General features: G+C 40.3%; 1 protein-coding gene across 1 annotated transcript in view; it reads left to right on the top strand.

Annotated features, from left to right (window-relative positions):
- Positions 1-12,925: 12,925 nt before the first annotated feature.
- ITGBL1 (integrin subunit beta like 1) overlaps positions 12,926-20,808 on the top strand; it is a 206,342-nt gene continuing 198,459 nt past the window's right edge. The window contains exons 1-2 of the mRNA XM_008517306.2: positions 12,926-13,600; positions 14,513-14,730. Of these exons, the coding sequence (XP_008515528.1) occupies positions 13,503-13,600; positions 14,513-14,730 (316 nt within the window). The 5' untranslated portion in view covers positions 12,926-13,502. The remainder of the gene's footprint in view (positions 13,601-14,512; positions 14,731-20,808) is intronic.

Genomic DNA, 20,808 nt, shown 5'->3' on the forward strand with positions numbered 1-20,808 from the left:
GGGCAGGTTTAGATGTGGGGTGGGGATAACAGGAGCTTAGTGTTGGACAGGGAAAATTGTATATGCCCATCAGACATCCAAGAGAATACTCTGAGGAGGCATTTGTGTATTTTATTTATACATATATGATTATTTCTGGGAAAAGAGAAGGGCTAGAATTATAAATCTGGGTGTCTTCGGTATAGAGATTGTATCTAAAAGCAAGACTGGATGAAGTCACCTAGGACGTCTCTTTTCTAAATGTAAACATAAAAGACAAGTGGACCAAGACTGAGCATATTGCACACAATCATTTAGAGGCCAGGGAGATGAGAATGCAGGTGTTATGTATAGACAATTCCTTCGCGGAGTTTTCCTACAAACTGAAAGAGATAAGTAGTGTTATTGTGAGACAATTATTATTTTTGTTAAGACAGGAGACATGAGTCCACTTTATGCTGACCTAGCGGGTAGGGAAAATTTGTGAGGCAGGAAGATGGGGAGTGAATAGAGCATGTCCCTGAGTAGAAGAATGGATTAGGATCCAGTGCACAAAGGAGGGCTGGCCTGATCTAGAAGCACAGATGATTCACCTATTCATTCATTTTAACAGGGCAGAAGGTAGAATGTGAGGTCCTAAATGCAGCAAGTGGGTAGTTTGGCGGCATGAGTTTGTGGAAATTTTCTTCTAATTGGTTTCATTTTTATTTCAATGAAATTGGAAGAAACTCATCAAGTGAGAGTGAGGATCGAGGAAGAACATGTTGGAGGTTTGGGGGAAAATAAGTTGGAGAATCATCAACCAGGAGAGTGTGGAGTGGCTGGACTATGGAAATAGAGCATGATTACTGGCAATCTCAAGGGCCCACTTGAGATTATTGATTATGAATTTAATATGAAACATGTATTTTTTTCCTAGCCTTGTTCAGTGGCGTGAGTGAAGCCAACAGCAATGTAATCTGTTTTTCACAGGGTTGTAGTTTAGCCTAGTGAGTAATAAAATATTTTCAAGCCCAGTATAACAGTGGCAAGGCTTCTTGTGAAAGTTCATTGATTTCAAATCACATTATTTCTGCAGGTATTACAGTATATGCAACTGTTTGGGCTAAAAACAAAAAATATAGTTTAAAAAGATAAAGTCAGATTTACGCTATTTTCTGAAGTCAATGAATCTTATGCTAACAGATTTCTTAGAACTTAATAGCCTTTCTGCTAATGGAAAATATTTACAGAGATAGAAGGGAAATGAGAAAATATATCAGCAAGGGAAAAAAATGATGAAGGATTTGTAACAATATCAAGTAAATAAAAGGATTCATAAAGAAATGTGCACTGTGCTTTATTTCCAAAACTATCTACCCTCACTAATCCCAATGGTAACCTGCAATGTTGGTTTTGCCATGTTTTCACTTGGAATCTACCAAAATACGACTATTTCTTAAAGAACACAAGTAGTTGAGGGAAATTTCTGAAACATATGGGAAATATATTCACCTGATACGTTATTCTACATTAATGTTTTTCAATGGATAAATTGGGCTTATTTTTGTTTCCATATTGTCAATTATGGGAATTATTTATAAACATATATCATCTTATTTAGATTTTAAGATCCTTAGCGAGAGTACTAACTTTGTAAGTCTTTGCATCCCTGTTTCGCCTGTCTAGTAGTATTTTACTAAGTAGAGTCCTCAATCAGTATTTGTTTAAAGGATTAACTAAATACCAATCAGTTCACAAATTTAATTGTCCAAGATCTAAATGCATTGTATGAATAATTTTCCCTCTGATGTAATAGGTATTTTTAGTGAGGCAGTCAAATAATTTTATATTAGGCACTGAAATTTTCCATTCCCTGACCAGAAATCAGTCTCAAAACACAGTGGTGATAATGTCTAATTACTAAACCACCAGGGAACTGAAGCTTCCTGCTTTAGTGTGAAAATAAAGTAGAAGATGATATTGAATAAGTATGTCCTCATTAGTCTTCAAAACATTCTCACGTTGTAAGACTGGAAAAAACCTTCAGAGACCATTGAATTCAGTATCTACATCCAGGCAGGATGATAACTAAATTACACCAAAAATATAGCTGACTTTCTTATATAAGAAGCTTCAGTGGAAAAAATTCATAAAAATGTTTTCTCTATGAATTTCAATACATTATGTAACCAAACAAAAATTATGGACTTGATCTGGTTGGTGTGTTTATATAACATCAAGCCATTGGTGTAATGGATGTTTGTAACTAAAATTAGGGGCTCAAGTATGGTTTTCTTGTTATCAAAAGCCTTCCAGCGATCCAAAAGTGTATTCATTTTTCCAAATAGTCACCAGGAATCTTCGTCTTTGATTTAAGCCAATTTCCTACCCTTCTGATTATAAGTGGATATAAAATGGTTGCTCACCATGAAGTCTACCATGTATTTTGTGTATCCCTATATATTTTTATTATTATTATGTGTATAAGATTTTTTTTAATGTATAATGGCAATCGCTGAACCTAGACTAATCGACTTTTTCCCCAAATTAAGAAATTCATTTCCTCTTTTTCAGTCATGCAATATTGAGCCACAACTATTAAATCACTGGAGGTGACCATCTTTATTGGTCATAAATAGTTGAACAACAACAATTGTTTATGGTTGTTTAAACAACATATCCCATAAAGTAACATATCTCAAATCACATGAGGTGTTACATGTAATAGTATGTTATCTTAGTTTGAATTTCCCAGAAGCAGATGCAGGATGAATATTTGTGTGAAATTAATTTTAATACAGGTGCTCCCAGAGGAGATCAACATGGAAGTGGTAGAAGCAGGGCAGGGAGAGGAAGAAGATAAGCAATCATGTAATTTTAGGCATAAGACTCACAGAGAGTTGGATTTAACATGATCTTGTAGGGGAATGCTAGATTATAACTTATACCTCAGAGATGTCTAAACCTAGGCAAATTTGCTGGGCTTTCACCCAACAGTCTTTGGTTCTGGCTTCAGGAGGGTAAGAGGGAGGTGGGAGGTGAAACAGGGAAGGAACTTCTCACTCTGTACTTGTTGACAAAGTGGTCTCAGTAGTCTGAAGGCAGTGCCCTGAAGAGGATGTGTAAGTGCTGGACTTTGAAAGTACACCGATGGGACAACACCTACACCTACAGAATTCGTGAATCTGAGGGAACCTGGACAGGGCACCAATGATGTCTGACATCTATGGTAGACACCTTCAAGATGCTGAGAAAATACAACCAACGCATATAAGGCAGTTGTAGTACAATGCAAGAATTAGTTAAATAGCCATCAGTATAAGTCCAATAAGTTGAGACTGTTGATATTACCCACACGGGCTGAAGAAGACTGAGGAGCCCTGTGGAAGGCATTGAACTAAAGTAGATTTTTAAAATGTGGAAGACTTAACTGCATGGGGGAGAAAAGAGGGCATTTTGTGGCTGAAAAAGCAAAATTTTGCAGATTGGGAAGCAAATGCTGAGAAGGAATTAGGGGTACAGAATGATTTTTTGGGAGTAACACCTGGGAAAGGGCAAGGGAGGAGGCAAGACTGGGGAACGGGAGCCATCAGTCTATCAGGCTGAAGTGACATTGCTCTGTGCCAACCCCGTGGGCAGCTCTTGTGCAGTGATTGTCACTTAGAGGATGCTACGTTGGGCAGAAATGGCTGGACTCTCATACCACTGTCTTATCCAGCCAGTGATGGGTCATCCTGAGAAGGGCATGACGTTGGCTAGAAAGCTGAGGCAGCCTCTGAAGGGGCAAACAAACAGCTGGTGGTTTTTAGCCGACTACACTCCTCTCTGCTGATTACCTAGTCTTTTCTTGAAGGGGGTTCTAAGCAATGTCCTGCACTCATGACTAAATGCAAGATGTCAGAAATTATGGAGGCACGTGACACATTCTTGACTGTAGGAATGGAATAGGAACCGCTCTTGTAATCATGAGAAATGTTCCTTGGGTCTGTCCTCCTTACGGGTATTTCTTCTTGTACCTCAAAGCTGGTATCATTCTTGATGGCACTTATAGATGCATACTAAATGCTTTTTTCAGTGAATAGTTGAATGATGGCAGTCTGGCAAATGTTGCTAAAGGAAAGGTATGGGAATGATACAGTCTTCAAGCTGAATCAAAGAACACTGAGTTACCTGTGAGCCATTGGCAGGGAAGGAGAAAGCAGTAACTGAAATGGAAAATGGAGGGGTACAGGACAAACTTTACCTTTTTTATCATTTGACCTGAGACCAATTCTATTCCAAAAGAAGCAACTGACTTTATGCACAAATGCCTTGTCTTAATTTGCTTACTTCATTATCCTGGTTATTTGCCTGTCTTTTGTAAGAAACGTATTTCCACCGCAGGAAGTTGTTGTAATGATGAAGTAAGGTAAAATATCACATCTTTCTGATTCTCAAAGGCAAACATTTTGTATAGATTTTTAACAAATCTGCAATCAGATCAATAGCAATTGATGAAATCTTACAATCTCTATTGGCCAAGGCAGTCATGAGGATGTACAAGCACCCGAAGCTCTAATCTCGAAACTTGCAAAAGTAGTGCCAGTCTCTTGGAATAAAATCCCACAGACAGTCGCAGAGTAATCTTGGAACCAAATAGATGTGGTGACCAGGTATGGATCATGGTGATTCAGATGAGTTCAGCAAAATTCTAGAAGTTGGAACCAAAATTTGGCTAGCTATACAAATATGCTAATAACTTAGCACCAAAGGAGTCTGACATATTTTATGGATTATTTTAAGTAAGACTGCATCATCAACACTTAATGACAGGGAGAATGGTGCGGTATGAAAAACACAGTCATGCAATTCTAAGTTGAATAGTGAATAGTTAGAGCCTTCAAAGAAGTTTCAGGAATATCTCAACCAATTAGTTTCACTTGTATTTTCCTTTTGATTTACAGAATAGGGAGATATCATAAAAATAAATGTAAATAAGCCTAAAAGATGTCTTTCAATAAGTACAAAATAAAATATCTAACTGATAAGCACACGTCGCAGTTTAGTTGGCCATGTTTTTTTCTTTCTCAGTGTTACATAAAATGATGATGAATCTTGAAATGGAGAGTGTCTTATATTTGATGAAATATGTTACAGAACGTGACTGACATAGAGTCGGTTCTCAATGAAAGAGAGTGGACTTGATTTTTCAATTATTTGTTACTTCAATCTAAAAGAACTTAGGTATTTAAGTCATTGCAATAATTTTTTAGAAGAACAAACACAATGAAACATAAAATCTAATCATTTAATTAATATTTCTTATATATTTTATAGTTTCATCAATAAGTGGAAGAAGTGGATGCTATTTCTCTTTCGAGACACAGTTATATCCAACCAAGTGGATGTATTTAACCTAGGACCGTAAACAGTCCCTGGAAGAGAGTTACTTAAGAAATTACGAAACAACTCAACTTTCCCATTGTGTTAAACACCCTTTCGACACACCAGGACGGTACTACAGATATTTCGGTTTTCAAGAATTGTTCAATGTGAAGCTTCATTTGACTCTCTAATGCCAAAGCAGCAGATTTAGGGACAGAATTAATTAGAGGAACAAGTTTTTTGACCATTTCAACCAGAGCTTGAGAGGCAAATATAATTTACGGTGTCACCACAGTCGAGAAGGAGGCAGAATGTGAAAGAAGTGGTAATTGACTGAGTTACAGACAGGCTAATGAGCTGCTGTCTCTTTAAAAACTGGCTTTGTCACTCCAGTTCTTACTCAGCTATTCTACTTTTCTATTATCGGCCTGAGTTACCCTCCTCTCCTTTTTTCTAAAGCAATTTAATTCATATCCCACTTACAGTAATTTGTCTAGATTGATTATCAGGCTTATATCAATGGAATTTCTATAGACTGAATTTCTTCACTGTTTATGAAAATAAAAAGTCTTGCTGACAATCTTCATCACAATAAGAAAACGTGTACAAGTTGCCTCATCCAATAAATGACATCCAAGTCCATAGGATGTTTTTTATACCTATAATTTAAGTTTATAATTTGTACATTATTGTGGGAAAATGTTCAGCTCTGACATGGATTTCCACAGCACTGTTATTATTTCCTGGATGTGTCTCAGCATCTAGGACAGCACGCTCGGGGCTCCTGACTAGGCGCCAGCCTGCAACCTGCCGAGCATCTCTCTTCTAGATTCTGTCTCATTAGTCTGCTTATTTCCTTTTGATTTATGTAGAATGTGAGAATAATAGTGAAAATAATGGAAATGGTAGTGTGAATAAAAGTTTTAAAACAGGGTAGTGTATGGTACGCCCTGCACAAAACCCGGAGTAGTGCTACGACGAGGAGGAAGCTAGTGGCTGCTACTGCCGAGTAGCTTTGTAGACCAGGCTGGGTAGTGGGAAAGGCCCCAGCACAGAGTTCAAATAAAAATACACATGAATGAAATATATTTTTAGCTTCTGGAAAGTATGCTTTATAAACTAACTCACTAGAAATGCCTATTACCAGAAGACTAAATACTAGTTTCCATCATTTCCATCTCTAATATATGTGCATACGTAAGCAACTATATATATTTGCTTCCATATCTATATACTCCTATTCCCCCTTTATTACTGGAAGACTCTGGACAAATATACAAAGAAAATATAATCACAGAACTTTAGAATTGGAGAGAACCACTGCTCCCTCAACCGTGCCATTTTGGCAACTGAAATTCAGCAGGTTAAGGAACCCAGCCAAGATCAGGCTGCTATGGGATAAGAGAGCCAGCATCAGAAACCCTTCTCTGAACAAATCGTTCAGTGTTCTCTCCACTTGTCTGCTCTTGAGTATATCCTCCCGGTTGTTATTAACTGATTAACAGCTGAGCATGACTTTAAGAATTAGAGCCTATTAGTTGGGATAAAATAATATTGAAGTGATAAATCTCTGTTCTTCTGAAGTCAATGAAAACTTCCAGACTTTGTTTTTCTAAAATTTCCCTTCAGCATCAACTAGAACTGCAAAAATACTCAGAAGACTGAAAGATTATTTCTTATCCCAGAGGCTCCTGATATTTCCAGGTGTTTTTACTACGTGGGAGGAAAAAAAAATGCCTTCTGGGTCTGCACTAATGTCTGGAAAAGATGTTAACTAAACACCTTTTTATTCCACAGCTTTGGCCCAGCTGAAAAGTTCTTTTTCTTGGAAATTTAAACTTATTTTTATTGCTGCCTGGGAATATTTCGACTTCCTGAAAGATTTGGTGTACCTTTTACTATTTGAAAACATGGCAGCCTCCTTTGAGCTGAAAATTTCATCCAAACGGCTTTTGAGTGAAATTGAGATTTTTTTTTTTTTTACTTCAAACTTGACTCTAAGTGATTGGACAGTTAGTGTGCACACATATACGGAGAGTTCAATAAGAGCTGTTGATTATCTGACTCTACATTAGCTTTCTTGATTTTTTTCATGACAAATATAATTTTCCCACTGATTTTTATATTTTAGTTGCCTAAATTTGGCTCATGACTGTGTTAATTCTTTCCTCCCATTAAACCCAAAATACTCTCCTTGAGTTTAAATTATTGAATTTAATCAAGGTGTATCAAATTTTTAAAAGTCATTCATTCATTCAGTCTTTCTCTAAGCAAATATTTACTGAGATTCTCCTCTGTACCAGGTACTGGAGTTACAGCACAGAGCAAGAGATCAAAGGTCCCTGCTCTCATGGAATCTGCATTTAAATGGCGAGTGGTAGATTATGTGAAGTAGGTAAATACATGGAAAAACACAATGTGAGACTCTTTTAAGAGCTGCCAAGAAAATAGAATAAAGAGTGCTTGATCAGGGGAGCAGCTTTAGACAGAGGGAGGGAGGAAGGAAGAAAGGAAAGAAAGAAGGGAGGAAAGGAGGAAGGAAATAATAAATAAATACTTCTAAAAAAATCTTCTTGCTTATCCTCATATCTCACACATCTTGTTGCCTACAATTTTTGAGTCTTTCCTGCCTAGTTGACAATGAAGCACAATGATGGAGCTGTCCAGCTCTACAATTTCCATATAGGAGGGATGTAAGGATGTCAATACTCTTGCAAGTCGGGGTTGGGGGACTGCCTTGGATCCGAGAGATCAGCCATAGAGGAGGCTGTTCCTGATGGGCACTGGGGAATTCCCAGTGAGATGTGCAGTTGTGAGCCGTTAGCATCTGATACTGCCATCAGCTAGGGGATGGGTACATGGGCCCTGGAGAGGGGATCTGAGTGGAGCATCCACTATGGAGACAGTCAGAGTCCAAATATAAAGTGTCTTGTATGAAATTATAGAATATTCAAGATTCATGTTATAAACAATGGAGAGCGATTAAAATGTTTTTTGATAGAGAATGGACATGATGAAATTTGTGTGTTAGAAAGATCTCAGAGGGAGCAGGGTAAGAGTAGACACATAGGATGAGACTGGATGCAGGGAGGCCCATTAGGAGGTCATGGCAATAGTGTACAAGATAAAAGTGAAAGTAAAGATGTTGGAGTGGGAGGCTAGATTACTAAAAGATGGAATCAACGTGATTCAGGGATTTACTGGATAATCCAGGCGAATTGTAGAGAGGTGCCAAAGATAATTCTCAGAACTATGACTATAGGAATTAGGTTAAAAAATGATATAATTAATATAAATTTGGAATATAGGAAGAGGATCTGGCATTATTTGGATTATTATGGTATCTACATGATGTCAGGAGGATACTAAAGTTTACAAATGTCATCTGAAAATTCTTCTAGAATCTACTATATCACCTGCATCCTTTGTTGACTCATGGATCTGTTATTCACGTTATGCATCATTTCCAGTTAATTTATTTATGCCAGAAATATATATTCAGTATATAACATGTATTGGGCACTCTTAGGCACCGACAAAAAAGGTGTGAAATCCCAAGTTTTACCTGGTAAACTACTGTTGATAAGGCAACTGATGGGATCTTTCATAATATTCTTGTGTACAAAATGAAGACATAGACTGATTCAGACAACTCACTACACTGGAAAGTGGTCGGATTATTTATTCAACATGTGCTGATTAAGGGACTGCTCTTGTCTTGAAGAAAGTTCTCACCTAAGCTTGGGCCTCACCTAATTCTTTTCAACTACATTATCAATTATTTGGATAAAGATACGGAAAATATGCTCATCATATTTACTTTTGAAAGGGTAAGAGAAATACAAAACTAGTATCCATAAAGATTTTGACCGTCTGGCTAAAAGAGCTGAGCCTAGATAAAATGACAAAGATAAATATCAACTTCTATTTGGGGAAAAGCATACTTGTAAAAGCACCTGATTGGAGTAACGAGAGAGTCAAAAAGTTAATGTGATCTTCAGTTTATTAGTAGAAATATGGCATAGGAAATAAGAATGCTGAAAGTATCAATCTGTTTCTGTTAGGGGACGTCATCGAGAGCACATGACCGCCAGTTGACCGGTGAGCTGGACCCGGGCAACAGGAGGGTCCTCACGCCCTCCCTTGTCCTTGGAGTGTACACTCTGACTACCATTCCCACTGTGAGAACTGCTTTCAAGGATGCAGTCTTGAGAGAGCAATGTGTGAGTGGGACCATCTGGACTGTATTTGTGACTGAAACCCATTAAGATGTTTGTATAAACATTTAAGATTCTGGCAGGCAGGTGCAAAAATCTACTAGGGTCATGGCCACCCAAGACAAACCTTGTACGTAAGTTCCCTTGCTTATTACACCAGCACCTACCAGTCTGGACTGGTCTGCCTCTTTCTGTGGTGTCTTCTTGCTTTCCATGTATGGGGGTCAGTTTGCAAGACAACAGTTCCCCACACGTTAGACTACACCTACTTCATAGCCTCAATTGTGCATGTTACACTTTACAGAAGCATCCACACCAGACAAAGCAAAAATACTCAGGAAATCACCGTGTTGAAGACTTGAAATTGTAATACACGAGAAGGAGGTGATGGAAATAAAAATGTTCATCTTGAGAAGTGTAGAATTATTTGGGGAATACGTGTAACAGGTGTGGGACTGGGGAACACACATATTATATCTTAAGATATTTTAGGCAAGGCTCATGGCCAGGATATTATTTTAAATGACCTTTTGGGATAGATCTGAAACCAAGGAGTGAAAAATTCAGAACTGCTCTGGGAAAGGAAAGTGTTCCCCTTAATTTTTGTTTTCTTACCAAGTCTACCTAATCATTCGGCATGTGTTGTACATTGTCAACAAATTTAATTTTAGACTAGATGACTTTAAAAAATCACCTCTGGGCCCCGCCCAGTCGTGTAGTGGTTAAGCTCACATGCTGCACTTTGGCGGCTTGGGGTTCTCGAGTTCAGATCCTTGGCCAGGACCTACACACTGCTCATCAAGCCAGGCTGTGGTGGCGTCCCACATACAAAATAGAGGAAGATTGGAAACAGATGTTAGCTCAGGGCCAATCTTCTTCTCCAAAAAGCAAAGCAAAACAAAACAAAACAAAATCACTTGAAGCCTGAGATTCCACAATTTTGTGACCTGAGGATTCAAGGACTACATTCAGGAATCTCTTTGAGTTTGGTTCTAGATGCTGGGGGTCTTCCCAGGCATCCTCCACTTTGCATTCAATCCACTGCCTTTTCCCCAGAACTGTCACAGGGTCTTCTGGGTCAGTGAGAATTTCAGGGCCTTCCATACAGCAATTGGGCTCTACATCCATCCTCATTAGAATATGCATCCTTGAGGTTTCTGGGAGAGGGGAGAAAGCAGATATTTCCAAGGCATTTAGTACTTTGGCAGAAAAAAATAATCAAAGTTTTGCTAAAAAGAGAAATTTTAAATATTACTTTTATTTTGACAGAGTTTCTATGAATCCAAGACTTTCTACTGAGTCACCAAGTCAGCCACAATATAACTATTTCAACTTACTGGAAATACTATTTCTGAGTCACAGTGATATAATGATCTGAACATTTAAATGCTCTCAGTCACCTGGTACATACTGTCTTTACTTCACAGCTGCGTGCTCTTAATGATAATATTCCTCATTGCACATTACACTGTATAAAAATACCACGGGTTACAAAGTTGTTTTAATTTATGAAAGAAATGTTCAAATGTCAGGACCCTATTTCACAACAATTCTTTTTTGCCTCAGAAACTTTGCAAAAAGTAAGTAATACATGACTCATTTATTAAAAGTCCCGTGTTTTCATTGCAAATTCCTAGCCAGGCTTTGGAATTGATGCTTCCCTTCTACTATTCCCATATTCTCTGAGTCACCAAGGTTTTTAGATGTTGGCAGGAGAGGCTGTTCCTACGTCCTCATAGTGTTACACGTGGCTAGGAGGGAATGTAAGGCCAAAAGTTGAACTAGGAGTGAGTGTAAGCACTGCCCTGAGATCCAGGCGTACGTGGTCCCAGCCCTGGGCCCTGGGCTCTGCAGGGTTTCTCAAATGATGATGTGCAAAGAGATTTCTCAGGGTATTGTGAAAATGCACCCTGTGATTCAGTAGGTCTGGGATTGGGACCTGAGAATTTGCATTTCTAGCAAGTTCCCAGGTGCTGCTTTTGCTGGTTCACAGATCACACTTTGAGAAGGACTGGTTTAATGATTCCCTCTGTTTCTCCTCCAGATACACCCTCTCCCTACAGAATGAGTGGTTCATGTGATCCAGGGAACCCGCCAACCTAGAGCCTATGTTGCTCCTTCTAAACCACACTCTGGGCTCCCAGGACCCAAGAATTCCCCCGCCCAGACCATTCTCTGGCTTGTGCACAGGCCTCTCCAGTCTATCCTCCTGATAGCAGATCCTGCTACCGGTTGCACATGCCTGGGCCTAAAGGTTGACAAAGGCTCAGCCATTTGGAGAAGGCTTAGCTGCCTGGGCTAGGATGTGCCCCAGGCAGAGCCCCTTCTGGTATAGACAGAGACTGGGGAAGCAAGAGAAAACGGGTGGGCTCTGTTCACAGGGCCTTCGCTTGCCTCCTTGCCCCAGCAGGCAAATGTTGGGAGTGATCTTATGTCTGTTCATGTAAATGACAGGGAGAAATCCCATCTTGTTATACTTATCCCTGATTTTAAGGCCACAGAACCATAGCTGGGATGGTTCTATCTCATAAGGAACCATTGCATCTAAAGTGCTCTTCTTAGAGCGAAGGAAGAATTTTTTCTCCCCTTCCATATAACCCTCCACAACACTTTTCCCAGTTGACTGCACAATATAGGGGAAAATGTGTGGGCTTTGAGGTCCCACAGATTTCAGCTGAACTCTCACCTTAACTTCTTGTGTGAATTTGAACAAGTCAGTTACTTTTGAGCAAGAGCTCATTCTTGCCCACTGTTTCTTGGTCTTTATAAAGGGAATAAGAATATTTCTCCACTCTCTTACCCCTTCTCCATTTTCTCCCAGTTTACTTTTAATCCTCCTTCAACCTTTAATTCAAATGCCGCCACCTTGATTAGATCAGGTGCCTCCAGCTGCTCTGGAAGTAACTGCACTCTTTTTCATTGTACTTGCAATTCTTTGTCCTTTTATATTTGTGATTTTGTTTTGATTTGTGTCTACTGGCCCACTGGATTCTGGGAGCAGTGGTCACATCTCCTCAATCCCCCATTGTGTCCTCTCTCCCTGGCACAGAGCCTGGTATCTGGCAGATACTAAACCCGTGTTTGCTAAATGAGTAAATGAGTTTGTGGTTATTGCCACAATTAGAGACAAAATATGCTAAGTGACTGGCACATAGTAGATGTTTAATAGGTGACCCTGATGCTTTTTCAGTGCAATTGACACTGTAATCAGGCATTTTATTTTATTTCCTCATATTTGATTCATGGGGGGGAACGGGGTGAATTTGGGACAACTACAATTTGAACTGTCCAAGTCAAGAAAAAAATGTGGTGTGATAAACTACTGGCCTGAGCAACTAGAAACATGACACACTTTTTAAAGGCTTAAGAAATGAAAGACCCATAATTTAAAACAAAGGGTAAAAAGACAGGAAAATGGCATATTTGTCTATTTTGCTTGCCCCTTACAACTCACAGCCCAAGTAGTCAAATAGTGCCTCTTCTTAAACAGCACGTGTTCACACTGACATCGTCAGCCTCCCCCTTTCTCCTCTACATCTCGAGGATTATTTTTATCCGTCCCTTTAATATCAGCCAGCCCAAATATTCTCTTGTCAAATATTTCTGGGGCCTGTACTTGAAGAAAGAAGTGATTTCCCCAAATCTGTGAACAGAACTTTTTTTTTATGTCAAAATAAACCATCTGCTTGTACAACTGTTTCTAATTACTTCCCTGCCTAGACTCTCCACTTGAGGGGTTTGGTACCAGCACCCCGCCCAGAGCCGTGCCGCTGCCCAATTCCTCGCAGGCAGCTCATCCACGCACTTGCAGCTCCGGGGTAGAGCCCGGACCTGCACGCCTGGCTGTCTGTGGGTCCGTCTGCCCGGCCATCTGCTGGTGGCACCTCTCTCTCCCGCAGCCTGCCCCCAGAGCCCCACCTTGCAGAAACACGGCGCGCCTCCACAGCCCGGGAGCTCAGCATGCTTCCCGCAGGCTTCAGAAACGTCTTGCTGCTGGCGTCCTCCCTGCTCTTCGCGGGGCTGTCAGCTGTTCCTCAAAGCTTCTCGCCATCTCTGAGGTAAGTTTGGTTTGTTGTTCTTTAAGGCGGACCTATCCTGCTTTGCGTGGCAGGCAGGGCTCAAGCTTGCAGGATGGCTGCCGAGAACCAAGAGCAGTTAGGAAGTTGGACACAGGATAAACTCTTTCCAACCTGTTCCTATTCCTTTGCTTATATCTACACTATGTGTTGCTTCACTCTTGTCCTTTTGCTTTCCCTTCGGAAAAATGCAATAATTGAATAAACATATAATTTCTTCCTATCCCAAAACATATCAGGAGGAAGTTCTGCCCTGACTTAAAGGCATGTGTACCTGTATGTTCTCGTAGCCTATAAGGCAGAATTATTTCATGGGGCCTGTATTATATTTTATAGTACGTCTTGAAAAAGACTTAGAGGCACTTTGCAATAAACTTTTAAAAAGTATAGTTCATGAGTGCCGCTTAATGCAACTTTAAAAAGCATTATGACCTATGCTATCATAACACGTAAGCTCTTTTTACATATAAGTCTCTTCTTTTTCAAAAAATAATTGCCACTGGGCACGAGATAGCGACTGGACTTTTTAGAGAACTGAGAAGTCAGCCAAGTGTCATACTTTGGATGAATTTGTATTTAATCTAGATGTGCACATAGGATTCCGTGGCAAATGGTCAAGAGGCTGGGCTGGATCACCTCTGTCCACCTGGAAGAGGGTCTTATTCCTAAATGGGCAAGTCAGCCCTTAGATATTTTGGGCCATGGTCATTTCTCAGGCCATGAACCACGGGTGGTACCTGCGTGGCGCCCAGAGAAATGTGGGGCCTCAGGCTTCCTGTCCTTGGGGTTGTACGTCTCCACGTGGGTGGGCATTGGGAGGAAACGAGGACTCAGAGCGGAAAGAGCAGTGTCTGTTCTTGACTACGGCCCTGCTGTGGTTTGTCACCCATGCAGAATCGGGCCTGGTGCCGCTTGCAGGCTGTCCCGGGCCGAGTCGGAGCGCCGGTGCCGGGCGCCCGGGCAGCCCCCAGGGGGCGCTCTGTGCCACGGCCGGGGCCGGTGCGACTGCGGGGTCTGCATCTGCCACGTGAGCGAGCCGGGCGTGTACTTCGGGCCCCTGTGTGAGTGCCACGAGTGGGTGTGCGAGACCTACGACGGGAGCACCTGCGCAGGTAAGGGGCGAGGCTGCTCCTCTGCGGGACACACCGCCCCGCAGGAGGCAGGGAGGCTCCCTTCTGGGTTTCTGCCGCTTCACAGGGCACGGGGGTGGGGACAGAACGACTCTATTCCATGGCCCTCGAGGAAGTTACCGCCAGCCGCGACGGCCTTCCTTTTGCTAGTCAATTCTGGAATCATGGTTTGTGCTACTTTCCTCTGCCGTAGGGTCCAAACTCAAATGGAAATAATGTTTGTAAGTTCATTCGCTTAATTATTAATCTCACTTCCTTCTACTCTAGTTCCTTAGTACAACTAAACCACCCAACTTCCTCCCAAATGGAGTACTTTTGCTGGGCTCTCCTATCCCAATCATGAATGTTAATCATAATATTTGCAGAACATAAGCCTATATTTTATTTTACCAGGGGAACACAGGGGAATGTTATTTTCCTAAATTCCAGGGCAACTGAACTCTGGTTTGCCCTCTCATACTTAGAGTATAGTTCACAGACAGAAGTGCGGATCTGAGACTCTAACAAGGGAAAAATAAGCAGGCCCGTTTTTACTCAGCAGCGATTGCTTTTGTATTGTTTCATCAGCTTGAAATTTTTAGCTGTGGTGAAACTTGGTATTTTGTAAGGGTGGAGTGAAAATAAATTCATTTCCCTTTGCACAGTTTTAAGAAGCGATTCAGATTCTGATATTGGAAAGGGTCAGGATGTTTTTTTGAGGGGACCACCCCTAACCTCTACTGGTTTCGCATGAACATGTCATTTACTTAAGGCCACGAACCTCAATTAGGTCATTGTGAATGACACGGGCACTCCGTCAGTAAAAGGACAACGCGATGCATTCCAATGAGGGTTTGGCAAATTTGCAGGGAAAAAAAAAATCAGAACTTATTTGATCCACAATGTAGCTAACAATAAGAGTCCAACACTAACATAGAGAGATCAAGAATGAGTTTATAGCAAAATGCTTTTTTCTTGGCACCTGATCCCAGAAGTGCATAGTGAGAATACTTAATATGCAGGCTGTTTGGCAGTGGAAAAAATAGTCATCGAAGTCGTTCACCGGGGCACAGGTGCTTCTATGTGGTTGGTTTGCTCTGTGAAGGCTGAAGTTCAACCCTTTAAAATATCAAATGCCACAACTTGTTATTTTAACTTCGTCAGCCCCACAAGCTGCGGTATTGTTAAGGGCAGCCCTCGGAATGAAAGCTAAGTATTGCCTAATATTTCATTCCAAATTCAACTGTTACCTGGCTTCTCTGACTTTTATTGCCTCTGGCAAGGCCTTTTCAATATCTTGATTTCTGAACACAGTTTTCAGGGCATTTTGTATTGCTCTTTCACCGGAAAAGTAAGACGTGAGATGCAGCCTTCAGCCAGTGGAACTATTGTGGGTGCCATGAGATAAAGCTCCCCTCCTGAGGAGCATTAGCTGGTTCCTTTCTGCAAAACCATACGGAGGGAACACTGTGGTATACAGAGCTCTTGTTTTTCTCCGTTGGAAAGTGATGTGCTGTTTACTCCTAGCATCTTAGTCACTGCATTCCTTCCTCCCTGATACAAAAATGCAGCACTGAGTCATGCATGGTTTTGTTTGCTTGTGTGTGAATTCCTGTAGAAGGCGAAATGCTTCTCTTTATTGCAAGGCTCAATGAAGTGACCGTGTTCCTTTTCCATTCTCATCTTTCTCGCTGATGCCCGTGAGGCCTACATCTCTGCCCTTCGGGGCCTGGTGCAGAATCTGCACCCCACGAATGCTCTACGTTTGCCTGGCCAGTGAGGAGAATCTTACACACAACACATCAGCCAACTTGCCCGCTTGTTCTGTGCTTCACATTTAGCTTCTCAATTCCATCCTGGAGAAATAGTTCCAATATTGTAGCTAGGAAAATAGAAACATAGCAGGTTGTCTCTTTGTTTTTATGTGCACCTGGGCCTTCATGTCTGTGATAAACTCCTATAGGGGCTTCTGGTAGTAGGGTAGCTTTCAGAGACCTCCCCCACCTCCATGAAGAAAACGAAATCCTGCTCTGGGAGGGTATCATAGAGTGGTTAAGACTATAGGCTCTGGAGGAAAATTTCCGGGATGCAGATCCCAGCCCACTTAACAGCTGTGTGAACTTGGGCGGTTACTTAAGCTTCCTGAGCCTTGATTTCTTCATCTGTAAAGTGGGAATAATAAAAATACCTACCTTACAGCATTGTTGTGAGGTTTAACTTATATAAAACACCGTGAATAAGGCTTTTCACAAAATAAGTGCTCAATACATATTAATGTGTGTGTATGTATATAACAATATTATAGCAGTGCACAAAAGGTGACCTAATATGGATAGATGGATGGATGGATGGATGGGTGGGTGGATAGAAAGATAAATAGATAAATAGCCTGGCTTTGTGTTTGTTGGGCTTTTGATGCAGTGAAAGCAATTTAGTTTTCTTGGTGTAATCTGGGTCTGTTATTGATCCAAAGCTCAAAAGGTTGAGCAAGGATAGCTATTTTGGCCCAGTCTCAGAGCAGCTGTATTAGATACACCATGCCCTTTTAAAATTAAGCCCATTGGAATTCTTATACTGTGAATCATAAGAAACATACTTATTTTAGTTTGAGCTGGTTGAAAGTGATTACGTTTACACTGTCACAAGTGCTCTATTTCTTCCCGTGTCCACTTTTCCATGGCGCGTGAATCTTCCTCTGACTTCTGTAGCATAAAGGCCTGGCCCAGCGATTGTTCCTGTGGGTGCAATGTTCTAATAAGGAGTAAACTAATTTTGATGAAATATGTCTTTGAGAACAGTAAAATGTTTGGTTACATAAAGAGAAACTTCCAGTTGATATTTCCAAGGCATTTCTGGATAACTCCTCTGAACAGCTATGATTACACTTAAATAAAATGTTGGTTTCTTAAAAATCTGTACTAATCATTTTTGAAATATATCGCTTAAAAGTTTTCAGTTTTAGTAAGTGGGAAGAACTAATTCAAGTTCGCAGACCCTTATGGAGTGCTGTGTATTTGCTACGCTCTCTGTTTGCTGTTGAAGGGCATGTAAAGATGAGGATGGTATGAGAGCTTCTCGTTGACTAGGGAGGTTAAGAGAAGTACCCAATATCTGTAGTGCAACGCAGAATATAATTTTTACAAATTTATGTGAGGGTTCCATTGATGCAGGGATTAAATATTATTGGTAAAAGTTCTTGAGAAAGAGGTAGCATTTGACATAAATCTTTAAGTCTAGGGAGGTTTTTAATCCAGAAGGTGGACTTCTGAGTGAAGAAAAATTCCAGCAAAGGCTTAGAGGCAGAAGAGCATATGGGTGTGTTTGGGGAAGAGTGAGGGATTCTAGGGTTGGCTTGGCTGGATCTTAGAGCTGTGGGGAAAGTAGTAGGAGATGTACTGAGAGTTACAGTAGGGCATATGGTGGAGAGCTTTGAACCTGAATGTGAAGTTTGCGCTCAGTTAAACAGCATATAGGAGCCATGACGCTGTTGGAACCCGGGAGGGGTGGTTAGTGCTCTGACTCGTGAAAAGTAATGTGGTGCCTGAGGGCACGGCAGGTTGGGGTAGACACTTGATGGGGAGGAACTCAATTTATATACTATTTAAATTATAGTCCACCGGAGAGGGAATAAGGATAGAATTATGATGAATTTTAAAGACTGTTGAAAGGTAGAATTAATATGCTTTAGTACCCAAGGATGAGTAAGTTGATAAGTCAGTGACTGAGAGTGTGATAGAACTGACGGAAGAAAGAAGTCAGGAGAAAGAACCAGATAACTCCTAATCAATGGCTAAAAGTCCTTATTAAAGAAAAAAACACTTATTTTTATCTGGAATTACTGTAAAATGAAGAATTATTGCTAGCAGAATAAGTCTGGACTTTATTGGGGCTAGATGGGAATCTTGTCTGAACTGTGAACTTGTCTGTATTGTTAACTCTGAGCGAGTCCTTTGATTTCTCTGAAACTCAAGTTTCCTTTTCTGGAACAACATCTTTATGGATATAAAGAATGTTACGCTATGCGTGGTATTATTCAGAATAATTTATAACATTTATGTATAAATATATTTAATAGTTAAATTTAATATGTTTAATGTTATATATTTATATATAGATACATTAAATATTTAATATTAATATATTTAATATCCAGATAATTTTACATTTATTCAGACTATATAAACATTTTATAAACATTGATTTATATACAAACATACGCAATATAAAATAATTAAAATATTATTAGATTAATATTATTTTCTTCCTTTGTGGAATCACTCTTTAGCTTTTCCCTTCTTATTCATTTTCTATTTTCTACCGTCTCTTCTTTCCTTCAGACCTTATCCTATTCTACTTGCCCACTCCTTTTCCTCTGTCCAAGCCCCCTTGGTATTCCCCATCCTTTGCTTCGTTTTTATATCTCCTCTCTGCCCCTGTGAGGGACACCCAGTACATGAGAGCATCACCTGCTCTTTGGTGCCCTCCCCAGGAAGCGCATGTGTTGAGCAGGCTGACTGGTTTCCACACTGCCTCCTTTCACGTGTTTTCATCATGGCCTTAGCATCTCTTATACTTTTGGAGAACACATTCAGGAGTCTCACAAAATCAGCTCACTCAGCTCATGCAAACCTCTTTTTTGAGCTCTCCTCTCTTAGACTCATCCATTTTGGGGAAATGCATCTTTTCTTACCCCAAGTAACACATAGAAGTTAAAAGTTTTCATCCTTAAACCCTCATTCACTGCTGGTGGGAATGCAAACTGGTGCAGCCACTATGGAAAACAGTACGGAGATTTCTCAAAAAATTAAAAATAGAAATATCATATGAGACAGCCATCCCACTACTGGGTATCTATCCAAAGAACTTGAAATCAGCAATTCCAAAAGTCCCATGCACCCCTATGTTCATTGCACCATTATTTACAATAGCCAAGATGTGGAAGCAACCTAAGTGCCCATCAACTGATGATTGGATAAGGAAGATATGGGATATGAATACAATGGAATACTACTCAGCCATAAAAAAAGGATAAAATCATCCCATTCACAACAACATGGATGGAGCTTGAGAGTTAAATAAGTGAAATAAGTTAGTGAAGTAAGCCAGATAGAGAAAGACAATCTCTGTATTACTCCACTCATATGTGGAAGATAAACATGTAGACAAAGAGAACAGATTAGTGGTTACCAGGGGAAAGAGGGGGTGGTGTGGGTGGGCAGAAAGGGTGAAGTGGTGCACCTACAACATGACTGACAAACAATAATGTACAACTGAAATTTCACAAGGTTGTAAACTATCATAATCTCAATGAAAAGTTAAAAAAAAAAGTTTTCATCCTTAAAGCAAGTACCAGACTTGCATACCACTTTCTCTGGTCTACACCACTTTATTTTGCCAGTACTCTGCAGCTCTACCATAGACACTGAAATACCTGGGCCTTGGACCAGGTCATCCCTGACCTTGTTAATTATCAAGAGCATATTTACAACATTATGGCATTTAGATCAAATAGTATCAATGTGACAAGTTCAGCAGTTATTTTTTAAGTAAAATTTCCCCAGAAAGAGAAGGTAACGCATGGAAACAAATTTATTTGTGTTACAAGTTTTAAATTTGTAAAGCATAAACCTCCTCTATAGGGTTCTCAAAAATCGTCAATGTGTTTTGAGACAGGATGCTAAAACTGACATTCATGTCTCTTGGAATCATAAGCCCCCAAAAAGCTGCTCAGTTCTCTGGGCCTCAGACACAGATTGTTAAATCTGATCTTATGACTCATGATCCTCAGGGCTTGGAGGTGGACGATCAATGCCATAGGAGCAGAGATACTCTATATGGGTCTTTGTCTGAAGAATTCCCTGTCTGAGGAGTTATGAAGTATGACAAGACATTTTTCTGAGTTCCATATCTTGCCGTTGTATTAGTTTTCTGTTGCTGCTGTAACAAATTACCACAAACAAAATACATAAATAGATTTACCACAAACATATATTTTCTTTTAGTTTTGTAGGTCAGAAGTCTTACATGGGTCTCCCATGGCTAAAGTGTTGGCAGGCTCCACTCCTTTCTGGAGACTTTTGG

The sequence above is a fragment of the Equus przewalskii genome, chromosome 16 (genome assembly GCF_037783145.1).
Source record: "Equus przewalskii isolate Varuska chromosome 16, EquPr2, whole genome shotgun sequence".
In the NCBI taxonomy this organism is placed as follows: domain Eukaryota; kingdom Metazoa; phylum Chordata; class Mammalia; order Perissodactyla; family Equidae; genus Equus; species Equus przewalskii.